At 46.0% G+C, this 14,509-nt stretch overlaps 1 protein-coding gene across 5 annotated transcripts in view; it reads left to right on the forward strand.

The window, feature by feature from the left end:
• The window catches only part of LOC310858582 (rho GTPase-activating protein 7), a 45,042-nt gene extending 31,615 nt beyond the window's left edge, over positions 1-13,427 (forward strand). For all 5 annotated transcript variants that reach the window (XM_083764756.1, XM_083764758.1, XM_083764757.1 and 2 more), the window contains 8 exons: positions 644-803; positions 2,019-2,217; positions 3,757-3,991; positions 4,394-4,508; positions 5,758-5,994; positions 6,943-7,199; positions 8,982-9,155; positions 12,125-13,427. In XM_083764756.1, coding sequence (XP_083620882.1) covers positions 644-803; positions 2,019-2,217; positions 3,757-3,991; positions 4,394-4,508; positions 5,758-5,994; positions 6,943-7,199; positions 8,982-9,155; positions 12,125-12,221 — 1,474 coding nt within the window. In that variant the 3' untranslated portion in view covers positions 12,222-13,427. The remainder of the gene's footprint in view (positions 1-643; positions 804-2,018; positions 2,218-3,756; positions 3,992-4,393; positions 4,509-5,757; positions 5,995-6,942; positions 7,200-8,981; positions 9,156-12,124) is intronic.
• Positions 13,428-14,509: the final 1,082 nt, after the last annotated feature.

Below are 14,509 nucleotides of genomic sequence, written 5' to 3' on the forward strand. Positions count from 1 at the left end.
TGTGAGTAGAGGTTGTGAGTAGAGATTGTGAGTAGAGACTGTGAGTAGAGGTTGTGAGTAGAGATTGTGAGTAGAGACTGTGAGTAGAGGTTGTGAGTAGAGACTGAGTAGAGGTTGTGAGTAGAGATTGTGAGTAGAGATTGTGAGTAGAGACTGAGTAGAGGTTGTGAGTAGAGGTTGTGAGTAGAGACTGAGTAGAGGTTGTGAGTAGAGATTGTGAGTAGAGATTGTGAGTAGAGGTTGTGAGTAGAGACTGAGTAGAGATTGTGAGTAGAGGTTGTGAGTAGAGATTGTGAGTAGAGGTTGTGAGTAGAGACTGAGTAGAGGTTGTGAGTAGAGATTGTGAGTAGAGACTGTGAGTAGAGGTTGTGAGTAGAGATTTTGAGTAGAGATTGTGAGTAGGGATCAACAAGGTGTTGGTCGGCTATTTTCGCAACGTTCCCCCCAGAATAGGGATGCTGGGGGTTCAAGTGGTTAATACAAGTTTAAGCATGTTTTTATTAGCGCGATAATTTTGCTAATCGCAATTTTGTTTTGCCATGACAATGACCATGACATAATTTTCATATCGTCCCATTCCTAGTTGTCCGGCTTCTCCTGTGGCAATTAGTCAATAAAACATAATGGATTCTCTCTCTCTCAGGACGGTGCCCAAGTCTCCGAGGAAGGTCAAGGGGTCGGAGGTGAAAGGTCGCCGGGTGTTTGGGGTCCCCCTGCTGCTCAGTGCTCAGAGGACAGGAGACCCCCTCCCTCCCAGCATCCTCAGAGCGCTGCTCTACCTCCGAAACCACTGTCTGGACCAGGTACACAAACCATGCAATAGACCGTGCGGTAAGCCCCGCCCGCTCGCTCAGCTGCCTCGATACCGTTGTTAAGCAGGACAAACATCAGCGATCCTCCATTGAGCACCGTGTTATGTCGGCGTTTTTCCGAAGAGGAATAGAAGCATTCATATCAACAACATTCATACTATAATAACGCGATTAACGCCATGGTGAAACGTTCCTGTTGGGCGTCCTGCAACAGTGCTTCATAGGCACCCAGAACGTTTGGGGCATTTTCTTTTTATTCCTTTCCCGTGGGTGCGCACAATGTTTACATTCTAGATGAGGAAGCGGCGGTGGCGTCACTTGTTCACCCTCCCTGCTACTATCATACTAGTATTAACGCCAACTTTTACTAAACAATGGTTAAATCAATCGTCTAATAAAAAGACGGTTCAGAAAAAAAGGAAAGCTGCTTACCCCCTTCTGCATCCAAAAAGTGAAGGTCCGCTAATGGTCTAAACTATTTTCTTTGCCGTTCCTAAATTCGAAATAGTTTAGACCATTAGCGGACCTTCACTTTTTGGATACAATGTGCAGAAAATGGTAAGCAGCGTTCTTTTTCTGCTTCTTTCCACTGTCAGGTGAGAAGAAGCAGCTTGGACTCCTCATTCCGCTGCCCTCCCCAGGTTGGCAGAGGAAGTGTAGCGTCCAGGATTACATTAGATAATTGGTAGGCTACTGGGTGAAAAACGAGTTGAAAAATTGTGGGATAAAAATAAACATTTCTGTCTAGTTTGTATTAGCCTCCCCCTTGCTAGACAACATTTTCATTCTTCCAGCGGGATGACATTATTTCAAGGGGGAGGAAGGGTTTACCAGGCTAATATTTACTAGTCATAGTTTTAGTCGTCATAACATAGTTTTTATCAGCTTGCAGAGCTGGTCAATGATCAGACTTTCTAGTCTAGTCATGTGGTCTATAGTAGCCATGTATAAGTGGTGAGATTTTCATGATTGGCTGGCCTCCAAGCCAATGGGAGACTCGCCCTATACAGCCAATGGGACACTAAGCCTCTCTCCCCACCACCACACCGGCATGAGCCCCTCTAAGGTACAATGTGGAATGGAATGCAATCTGATACATAAGTGGAAATATCTACAAGCTTTTAGATGGGCGATTAGTACAACATGGAAACGATCACGGCGGTGGTTGCTTACGTCTCTCTCTCTCTCTCTCTCTCTCTGGCCCAGGTGGGTATCTTCCGTAAGTCGGGGGTGAAGTCTCGTATCCAGTGCCTGAGGGACGCGGTGGAGGCGGACCCCGAGGGCGTGCGCCTGGAGGGCCAGTCGGCGTTCGACGTGGCCGACATGGTGAAGCAGTACTTCAGGGACCTGCCTGAGCCTCTGGTCTCCAGCCGGCTGCGGGAGTCCTTCCTGCACATATACCAGTGTAAGCCAGTGCTTCCCACATTCGCTCAAGGACCCCCAAAATGATACTCATTAGCCCGCGGACCCCCCCCCCCCCCCCATTTGAAAAGATATGCCAAGGACCCCCCATAAGAGAAGATTTTTACGGCTCTAGCATGTGATTCTCAACCAGTTTAATTAATTTAAAGGACCGACCTGGTTTGACCTGAATTAGGCTCCAAAGGGCACCGCTGTAGAGGCTCCAAAGGGCACCGCTGTAGAGGCTTGATTTATACTTTTCCTCAAGTAAATCTTGAATACCAGCCTTTTCACTTGTAAAATTGAAAAACACAGAGTATGTTGCACTATTAATGCTTGTACTCAAGTAACAACATGTTGAGTTAGTACTTCTTCCATCAGTGCTGCTCCACCGTCGGGACCCAAACTAAAAGAAAGTAGAACTCGGTGAGCTCCCGGTTGAACGTTTGCAGCCGTTTGCTTTCAGAGACATTAAAGACAGATCCATGTATGTGGAGGAGAAGAGCAGACAGCACACGTTACATACATGAATGATGTAGCAGGCCTGCAGTGTTTTCACCCTGCAGTGCTATAATATGATACACCATGCTGAACACAAGTATACACACGTTGAGGTAGAGGGAGACAAAAAAAAAGCAAGTCTACACTACAGCACTGTTTCCCACACACTGGGCAGGGACCCATGTGTGGGTCACGTTATTTATAAAATAAAAAAAAAAGATTAATTATAAAAAAGTATTAATGAATGAATTAATTATTATCGTTTCAAAACATTTTCAAAAAGCGTTGAACTTAGCTAACTCGAGCACCCAAGTTAGCGAGAGAGAGAGAGCTCAAGTTACTAACTCAAGCGCTCTAGTTAGTTGAGTTAACTAACTTGATTCCAATGTTTGGAACTATAGCCCATAGCACCCCGCTTTGCGGTGAGATCAAAGCGTGTCGGAATGGGATCTCCAGCTGGGCCGAGCCCGTCCACAAGCAGTGGATTAAACCCTTTTCGCAGTATTGTTTCCAAAAAGTAAAGGTATCAGAACCGAGATACATTAACGCCATTACATTAAAGTCAGGGGTGAAACAACTGCTTAAATGAAAAAATGTAGTCCAGTCAACCCCGATTCGCATGCACTGTACTGCTTCCGTATAAGATTACATTGGGAAAACCGGGGAAAACATGGTACTGGCTGACAAAACAACCGCTTTGTAAAGCGGTTGTTTGACTTAAAATGGTACGTGCCGGCGTTAAGTGTATCAACTGTAATCTCGGTTCTGATACCTTTACTTTTTTCTTTTTTTTGGAAACAATACTGCAAAAAGGGTTTAATCCACCATTCATGGACGGCGGGACCCCATTTCGACCTGTGCAGGGAATATCACGGGACGGAACCTCATCTCGGAGCTAAAGCGTATAGCAGCGTAGATATTGAGGTTCCAAACGGAGCTACTATACGCTTGATGCTTTCGTGTGACCGATACATCCCAATTCCCCGCAGTATGGATGTTTTCAAGACCAGGCCTTCATTTCTTTCCAATCCGATCTGCACAGACTTCCCCAAAGACCAGCAGCTGGCGGCGTGCCAGGCGGCCATCTTGCTGCTCCCGGACGAGCACCGCGAGGCCCTGCGGACGCTGCTGCTCTTCCTGGCCGACGTGGCGGCCTGCGTGCAGCACAACCAGATGACCCCCACCAACCTGGCCGTGTGCCTGGCGCCCTCGCTGTTCCACCTCGGCATGCTCAGCAGCCGAGACCACCACCCCCACCACCACCATGCGCAGCCCAGGTAAAGAGACCCCCACCCCCACCACCACCACCACCACGCGCAGCCCAGGTAAAGAGACCACCACCCCCACCAATGTCGTAACTCTGTCTTACTCTATGGCTCTGGCACAGCCCAGAGCCATAGACACGGGATCCAGAACACCGGATCCAGAACACGGTATCCAGAACACGCCCAAATACATCCGTTCATGTAGGATGCTGCTGTGTCGCCAAAATAATGACTCACGCTTCGCAGCTCTGCATTCTGGGTTATGACCTTTGTCACGTGTTTCCTGTCATCTGTACAAAAACAGAACAGCGAGAGAGAGAGAGACAAAGATAGATCGAGAGCCAAATTTAGGAGAAAGTGATGTCTCACTTTAGTGCTTGTGATTCTGACTTCCTTCCTGCCTCTGTCTGATAGGTCGAGCCACAGGAAGTACAGCCTGGGTCGTCCGGACCAGAGAGACCTGAGCGAGACCCTGGCAGCCACTCAGGGCCTGGCGCACATGGTTGCCCAGGCGACCACACTCTTCCAGGTAAACATTCCACACGTCAATATAGACGCGTTCATATCCAAACGTCTTTGTGTTGCTATAGCACAGGGCTTCTCAAGCTGTGGGTCGGGACCCCCAGGGGGGCCCCCCCACATGATGTTTTTTTTAACCCATTCTGACCTGAGATCAGATTCATACGAGGTTTCCGCCGGACACACACTGGTCTGATGAACCCATTTTGACCTGAGATCAGATTCTAGAAATGTCAGTCGCTCTTCGATTTTTCAAAAATAGCAGACCTACAAGCTCGTATCGCGCCACTCGGTGGCACGATATGAGCTTGTAGATCTGCTATTTTTCAATAGCTAAAGCATAACATGATGCCGACACCAAAATGGGTGCCCGTTCAGAATGGGTTAAATAAAGAAACATTATTAGGTGAATATTGTAATATTTTCGTCTTTATACGACTTATAAATCGGTTATTATTGAACTTTTTTGTTGACATCGGAATTGGCCAATATGCATTCGATAGCTCCCGATTTTTAACCACTTTTTTCAACGTTATGTTCCTAATTTGGGCATGTCATTATTCAGTAGTGTTCCTAATTTGGGCATGTCATTATTCAGTAGTGTTCCTAATTTGGGCATGTCATTATTCAGTAGTGTTCCTAATTTGGGCATGTCATTATTCAGTAGTGTTCCTAATTTGGGCATGTCATTATTCAGTAGTGTTCCTAATTTGGGCATGTCATTATTCAGTAGGTGAAAGCTCTGTTCCTAATTTGGGCATGTCATTATTCAGTAGGTGAAAGCTCTCAAAAGATTGCATTTAATTTAGATCATACAGTAGGTCTCCAGGCTCACAATGTGCACGACACGTTGTGAACTTGCAGATAATCGCTAAAATCACTAGGCTATTTAAAAAAATGATTTTACAAAAATTTGATTAAAAAAATAAAATGGGCTATTTTTTTGCTTCTTAATTAAATACTGCATTCAAATGTGCTTATAGTCCAGCAGCTGGGCTTGTGGGGTGGGAAATCATGAAAACCCCCTAGTTTGACATGCATGCTACTTAAAAGCATAAGGAAAGTTTGGCGTTTTTGAATTTTTTTGCCTTATATAGGATCAGGATGTTAATGGTAGTGGATTCACGAATGTATAGTATTATAGACAATATTTTAGGCCAAATAAAGACTATATACCAAATGTCCCACAACAAAAGAAGCCTGTCGGCTGACTATTTAGTTGGATTCAATGGATTAGTTGGATGATGTAACGGTTGCAGGTTCCAGAGTTCTGGGGAGGTCAGAGCGCCCTCGTCCCCAGCGAGGAGTCACTCCTGCTCCTCGGGGAAGGAGGTGATGGTGGCATGGAGGTGGAGGAGGAGCAGGCGATGAAGGAGAGGAGGTGCCAGCTCGAGCGCAATACCCAGCTCCTCCTGAAGGAGGCGGCAGAGAAGAACAGGGGCTGGGAGACGACACACGCCGCTGCGGGCAACCATGTCGAGCTGTCTTCTAAACAGGTGTGTGTGTGCGCGAGTGCGTGTGCATGCGCGAGTGTGTGAGTGAGAGACAGAGAGAGATTGACAGAGAGAGAGAAAGTGGTATATAGTGGTTCCCAAACTTTTTTCATGTCAAGGACCCCCAAATTGACACTAATTAGCCCGCGGACCCCCATTTGAAAAGATATGCAGGGAAACCCCATAAACAAGATGTTTACGGCTCTAGCAATGATTCTCAACCCGTTTAATTTCAAGGACCCCCATTTAATGTTATTTTTGACGAACGTTTCCCAAAAGCACGGAAGTATAGAGCACTGAAGTCTGACGTCAATATCGGTGGAGGGCGCAAATCCACAGGTTCATGTACTTTTTATTTGCATTATAATCCCCATAGGGGGATTTTAGATCGCCTCATATAAGAACTGTGTTTGAAAAATAAACATGTCACCCCGGCCGCTTCACTCATATAGTATTAAGAATCAACTGACTGAGAGAAAACGCTAATGTTACTGCTATACTGAATTAGTTACATTTTCGCTATAGAAGCAGACTGTATCGTATATGAGTGACTGACTGTTGCAAACGATACAAGGACACCTCCCTGACAGCTTGTTTATGCTTATATGAAAGGACTTTAAGATGAGCCCATGTTATTCTCCATATGGCTCCATATGGCTCCATATGGCTCCCGCTAACCATGCAGGGGAATCGAAGGGATGAGCGAGTTACGTCAGGAACTTCGGTGCTCTATACAGACACAATCTTACCCAACGACAACAAAATATTATGTTGTTTCGGAGGCTTAATGTCATCAAATAAATGGCGGACCCTCGAAATGAAACAGGTTTGAAAACCCCCTCTCCCCTCCCCTCCCCTCCCCTCCCCTCCCCTCCCCTCCCCTCCCCTCCCCTCCCCTCCTCTCCCCTCCCCTCCCCTCCCCTCCCCTCCCCTCCCCTCCCCTCCCCCCAGGTGGACGATGGCTGCCCGCTGCCCCTGTGGCGCTGCTCCGTGGAGGTGGAGGCCCCCCGGGCGGAGGTGCTGCAGCGCCTCCTCAGGGAGCCCGAGCGGTGGGAGGAGGAGGCGGGGGGGTGGGCCGTGCGCCGGGCCTCCGTGCTACGCACGCTGGCCGGGGGCGGCGCCGAGGTGTACCGCTGCCTGCTGCTCCACCAGGGGGGCCTGGGGAGCGCGCTGGCCCCGCGGCCCCCACGGGAACACCTGCTGCTCAGGTACCGAGGGCCAGGCGAGGCCCAGGCTTCATGTACGGCCTAAATAAAATAATCACACTCCTCGTGTGAAGTGAGCAGTGCCTTTCATCACAATGCATGATGTTTGATGATGTCATGAACAACGTGGGTGTGACTGATGTCCAATCATATGAGCACATTCCGTGCTAAAAACGGACAAACACAGATTATACATTATTAGCCTATACATAATTATACACTTTGAAACAAACAAACTCTAAAAAAAAAAATCTAAGAAATGCCCTGAATGAAACAAATGTGAAAATAGCCAATCTACAAGCTCACAACGTGGCGCGGAGAGACACAATGTGCACTTGTATAGATCTGTTATTTTCACTAGATTGGGTCTGGTTGTGAACGACTGCTGTATGCTGTTTGTGTTCGCTCTCTTGTTTTGTTTCCTGAAGAGCTTGGCTGTATTATTAGTTTATGCTGTACTGGAAGTCTGGGGAAGGAAATAGAGGTATTCTAAAACAAAACAGCACAACAATATTCTCTCAATGGTTGCAGTTGTTTAGAGTGAGTAAAGAGAGTCATTAATCAGAGTGACTGTCCTTTGGCTATAGAGTCAGGCCCCCTACCAGGAACCAGGAAATGATTCTCCGTTCATTTTTCCGTTCTCATAGACATTTCAAAAAAGTATTTATTTAAAGACCTTTTAAGCCTCGTACAAAGCCAACTCTTGTCGTGACAAATCATGACAACAAACAAAAAAAATTGGGCCGAACAAATAATTAGAAAGAAGACAAAAACGGCAGCTTACAACACTTTTTTTGTTTTTCTTCTTTGTAATTATTACTTTGGTCCAAACTATTGTGTTTGTTGTCATGATTTGTCACAACTCGAGTTGCCTTTGTCCGCGGCGGCGCAACCGTCTTTAAATAAATACAAATGTCTATGGGAAAAATGCATTGGGAATTATTTCCTGGGCCTGGTGTCGTCATGAAAGGGGGCGGGACTGCGACGCTCTATAGTTTATTTAATTAGGCCAAAAATGCCCAAATAAATACAACATGCCCAAATGACTTCATTTTCAGAGTGTTCTGTTGAGTCTTCCACTTGATTGTGGTGAGACCTTCATTTTAAAAGACAATCATTTTCAAAAGTTATTTTGCACACAACATGAGGGAAAATGTGTCTTTAGTTTAAGTAAACACATGTACATTTCCATGCAGGGCCCGGGACACCAATTTGATCATCCAATCAGAACAGAGAACCCCATTCAACAATTTCAATTGCGTAGAGCAGGGGTTCCCAAACTTTTTCATGTTAAGCTGAGGACCCCCAAATTGACACTAATTAGCCCACGGACCCCCATTTGAAAAGATTTGCCAGGGACCGCCATAAGAAAACATTTTTACGGCTCCAACAGTGATTCTCAACCCGATTCATTTCAATGTTAATTTAACTCTGAGTGTGTACAAATGGACCCGTTGGGGTCCATTTGGTGCCATCTGTACACTCTCAGTAGAGTTACAGACCCATAAGGGTCCATTTGGTTCCAAACTATCATTTAGCTGGGGACCCCCTGGAACTCCCTCAAGGTGATAAACGTATTGTTTTCTGAGTGTCAGCGTGCCTTCAGCACTTCCGTTATTAAGTTTAAGAAGTAGTGAAAATAGTCGATCACAGCGCGGCGTGAACCGTGCTGCTACTTTCACTAGTTTGGGTCACAGGCATACATCTATTCATTTCTCTTTTGGGTGTTGAGCCAAAACATTTGACTGTTCTAACGTGCTCTGTCCTCTCCTGCTCTCCGTGCAGGACGTGGCAGTCGGACCCGAGTTCCGGTCCCGTCTACCTGTCCAGCGCGTCCACACAGTTCCCAGCGCTGCCAGCAGCGGGTGTCAGGGTGCAGGTGTCCAGCTGCCTCTACCTGCTGGAGGCTGTGGGAGACAAGAGGACCAGGCTCACTCACCTGGACCGCACTGACACCAGGTGAGAGACTGACTCACTCACCTGGACCGCACTGACACCAGGTGAGAGACTGACTCACTCACCTGGACCGCACTGACACCAGGTGAGAGACTGACACACTCACCTGGACCGCACTGACACCAGGTGAGAGACTGACTCACTCACCTGGACCGCACTGACACCAGGTGAGAGACTGACTCACTCACCTGGACCGCACTGACACCAGGTGAGAGACTGACTCACTCACCTGGACCGCACTGACACCAGGTGAGAGACTGACTCACTCACCTGGACCGCACTGACACCAGGTGAGAGACTGACACACTCACCTGGACCGCACTGACACCAGGTGAGAGACTGACTCACTCACCTGGACCGCACTGACACCAGGTGAGAGACTGACTCACTCACCTGGACCGCACTGACACCAGGTGAGAGACTGACACACTCACCTGGACCGCACCGACACCAGGTGAGAGACTTACTCACTCACCTGGACCGCACCGACACCAGGTGAGAGACTGACTCACTCACCTGGACCGCACTGACACCAGGTGAGAGACTGACTCACTCACCTGGACCGCACGGACACCAGGTGAGAGACTGACACACTCACCTGGACCGCACCGACACCAGGTGAGAGACTGACTCACTCACCTGGACCGCACTGACACCAGGTGAGAGACTGACTCACTCACCTGGACCGCACTGACACCAGGTGAGAGACAGACTCACTCACCTGGACCGCACTGACACCAGGTGAGAGACTGACTCGCTCACCTGGACCGCACTGACACCAGGTGAGAGACTGACACACTCACCTGGACCGCACTGACACCAGGTGAGAGACTGACTCACTCACCTGGACCGCACTGACACCAGGTGAGAGACTGACACACTCACCTGGACCACACTGACACCAGGTGAGAGACTGACTCACTCACCTGGACCGCACTGACACCAGGTGAGAGACTGACTCACTCACCTGGACCGCACTGACACCAGGTGAGACTCTCCCTGGTGAGCAGATGACCCGACCAGATGTCCCTCTTTGCGTGGGACAGTCCCTCATTTCCAAGAAAGACTTTTCAGGCGTCCCACATATTGAGACCCTGTCTGTCCCACATTGTGACTGACAGGCATCAGTGTTCACATTGAGACCATGTCTGTCCCACATTGTGACTGACAGGCATCAGTGTTCACATTGAGACCCTGTCTGTCCCACATTGTGACTGACAGGCATCAGTGTTCACATTGAGACCCTGTCTGTCCCACATTGTGACTGACAGGCATCAGTGTTCACATTGAGACCATGTCTGTCCCACATTGTGACTGACAGGCATCAGTGTTCACATTGAGACCCTGTCTGTCCCACATTGTGACTGACAGGCATCAGTGTTCAAATGCCCCAATAGTTAGTCCCCAAATAGTTGGCTTTCTGTTGTAAAGCTCTCTCATTCTCTCTTTTGTATTTTTAAGCCCGTTAAAATAATAAATATCCCCCTATAGAGGGTATATGCACATGCATAAAGTAAATGGCAGATCGAGTGGAAAAGTGAGTGACGAAGTGAATTTAATGATGTTTAAAGTCATTTCATGCAATCAGACAGGACTTTTCTGTTTGGATGTCAAGGCCAGAAAGTCGTTTTTTGCCACTCAGTAGGCATTTACCGCATAACATCCGGGTATATGACGATGATGTCACACACATGCCCTCTATAGGCTACAGTACCACGTCAGCCATAATACCACCCATGACCAAAATTAGCATTTTAAAACTAAATGTGAGACACCAGAGGGGTTTAATAGCAAAATGATAGGCAGTATTATAGGGCCTGTGGTTGAATATGACATCAAGGAATTTGATAGTAACTTAAGTAATAAGTTGCAATAACACATACCCACTTGTCCCGATACTTCTGTCACCTCAAATGATCACCCTAACTGAGAGACTCACTAACCTGGACCACACTGACACCAGGTGAGAGACAGGACAGACAGACAGACAGACAGACAGACAGGCAGGCAGGCAGGCAGGCAGGCAGGCAGGCAGGCAGACAGACAGACAGACAGACAGGCAGACAGACAGATGGACGGTCGACAGACTGACTTAAGCCGTATTTCAAAAGTTGCTGTGAAAATAGCCCGTCTACAAGCTCACAACACGTGGGCTTAACTTAATTTAGACCCGAGCTCGATTCTACAAAATGTCTTCTAAATCATGACAGTTTTCTGAAAACCCTCTGTTTTCCCCAAAAAATTTATGTATTTGGCCTCCGAAGCCAATCTCAAAATATGTTGTTCCAGGGAACGCCCCCAGAAGCAAAGAATCGAGTTAAAAATGTTCGCTCTGACAGAATATATTATTCCAAATTTGCGACACGATTTAAAGAAAATAGCAGATCTACAAGCTCGTAGAGCGGCACTCGGTGCCGCTCTATGAGCTTGTAGATCTGCTATTTTTCAATAGCTAAAGTATAAAACACTAAAAGGGGTTCCCGCCAAGGATGGGTTAAGTAGCTACATTTCTGAAATTCTTATATTTTCATCTTTTTTAACCCATTTCGACCTGAACTCGATTCTACAAATGTCTTCTAAATCCATGTTTCTGAAAAACCCTTGTGCTCAACCTTTTTCATGTCAAGGACCCCCAGAATTATCTCTATTGGGCCACGGACCCCCATCTCAATATATGTTGTTCCAGGGACCCCCTAGAAGCAAAGATTTTTGTAAAAAATGTTCGCTCTGAAATATATATTCAAAGATTTGCACCACATTTTCACAACTTTTCAAAAATAGCAGACCTACGCGCTCGTAGCGCGCCACTCGGTGGCGCGCTATGAGCTTGTAGATCTGCTATTTTTCAATAGCTAAAGTATAACGCAACGCTTAAAACACCAAAAGGGGTTCCCGCCCAACATGGATGAAAAGGGGTGATCAGTGATCTACTCTAGACCTAAATCCCGGCCATGGTGTCTTGTGTGTTACAGGGGCAGGTCTCAGGAGTGGTACCGCACAGTCAGAGGACACCTCCTGGCCTCCAGGCTGCTCTCCATCAGAGACTCATTCAGAGAGAGCACCATATGAATCCCCCCGGTCTACACACAAGCTCTCAACCAACGCGAGGCCACCTGGCACGCTGCGGCTATAGTGTCCCAGCCAGACGCTGGGATTCAACTCGTTAAGAAAGAAGATTGGAACATTCGGAACAGGAGTAGACATTGACTTTTGAACTCCACGACGCAAAACTCTAAATGGATATGAAGGATTATTGATGATCTCTCTCTCTTTCTTTCTCTCTCGCTCTGTAAAATGCAGACTAAATTACTCAAAGGGTTAATTTCACTTTAAACACTTTTGGAGTAATTTTTAACTTCTACTTAGATTGTGTTGTGCGTGTGATTTTGTGTCTGTGCGTGCGCACACACACACACACACCAGCAGATAGTTTTATTTTTATTTATTTGTTTTGATTAGTAAATATGTAGATATTTGTTAGCCATGTGACACCAGGTGACTGATATTATCAGTTTTTTGTGTTTTTTAACCAATAGGGAAACTTACATTTTGGCGTTTCATCGTGTTAAGTTAACATTCTCTAAAATATAATATTGCACCAAAACCTAAGTCCATACATCTTATTCTTCTTAGGGAAGGGGATCAGCGTCACATCATTCCTTGTTTGACCCCGAAAAGAACTTGGTCTCAGAGAATGAATGATGAATGATTATTGTCAGAATAGTTCCGAAAGTTTAGAACATCCCACCCCTAAAAGCGATTGTACAACTTAATATATATTGTTCCTCTGTCTTGACGTCTACTTATCCTAGATGTGTGTGTGTGTGTACTTGTGAGCACCAAATGACCCCACACTCCCCAAAAGTATAGTACAATTTGAGAAACAGACATTGTGAGGTCCTCACAACATAAAGTGTGTGCGTGTTTGTGTGTGTGTGCGTGCAACAGACCAGGTAAACATAACAGTCAAATCTTCAGTTCCAATACTGAGAGTGTACAAAATGGACCCAAACGGAACCATAACGGTCCATTTGGTTCCAATGGTACGCTTACAGATTACCACTGAGGATTGTACTCTGTACTGTGAATATATCCATGTACATACACACCTGCACCACATGTAATCTGTCCTACTTTATTCCCAAAGTTTATTTAACTAAATATATTCAAATCTATGCGTTTATTTAATTAAATTGATTTACTGATTTTTTTTGCCGTTGTGTGGGAAATCTGTATTTATCTGCCAAAGCAAGTAATTAAAATGTTGACTTTTCAGTGATCTCGGCTCCTATCCCTCCAGAACCACCCGAACTATCCAAACCTGAGATGCTACACATACATAAACACAGCTATCTCCAAAGCAGCAGAAGACAGAGACCTTGTATGGAAGCTGGCCCGAAACCAAAGTGACGATAAACAGCATATTCCTGCATGGTCTGCATACAATGCCTTCACTTCAGACACACCTTGTCCAGGCGCCTATACATGCCCTCAGATTTGTCCACTATCTATACAGCCATGATACGACTTGTACAGCTAGCTGAAGAACTAGGACAACACCACATACTTGTCACTGCAGACCTTGCAATTTATAGCAAAGCGCAACAAATCTTATGGAACAAACCAGCGCTCTTAAAAGGGTTCACAATGAGACTAGGGGGTATTACAATAGCTTACCTTGCATTTAATTTGAATAAAAAGGTTTGTTAATCCAGAAACCTGTTTCCTTGTCTGTGTCTCAGCTTCTAGTCCCCAGCGCATTTTGGCTGCAGGACAGTGAATTCTATGTGACAACTTATACTGATTCAATGGGATCTTTGTTTTTAGAAAATGTATGCAGGCTACTGAGGGTAGTAAAGTGAACTTTCTTTGCAGTAACAGTGAATTTGTGAACTGTTTATGGACTGAAGATTTCATTAGGACTGTTTCTTTTCTTTCTTAGTTTTTTCCAGTTTGGTACACGTTATACGTTTAGTGCCATAACCCCATGAGAGCTACCATTGCACAATCAGTATTGCTGGATTCAGTAGAATCATAACTTTCCAAAAAGCCCTCCCATGTGTTGCTATGGTAATCCATGTCAGAGTGACTACAAAGTAAAGAGAACATTCTACATAGATTTACTTTCCGCCTATTGTAGGTATGTGTTCAAATGACTGTATCTCCTATTGTCATTCAGATATTGACATATGGTCTTTTCTAGAGTGTAGAGGGATGTTCTGGCTTCCAGTATACCAAATTTCAAACGTCCAGGAGCTTCCATAGGGAATCTACATGAGTTTATATGCATCAAACCCCAGACGGACAGGCTTTATTTTTAGTTTGAGGTGTATAACTTTAAATAACAATTTCACCAC

The sequence above is a fragment of the Protomyctophum parallelum genome, assembly GCF_964188405.1.
Source record: "Protomyctophum parallelum genome assembly, chromosome: 1".
Lineage (NCBI taxonomy): Eukaryota > Metazoa > Chordata > Actinopteri > Myctophiformes > Myctophidae > Protomyctophum > Protomyctophum parallelum.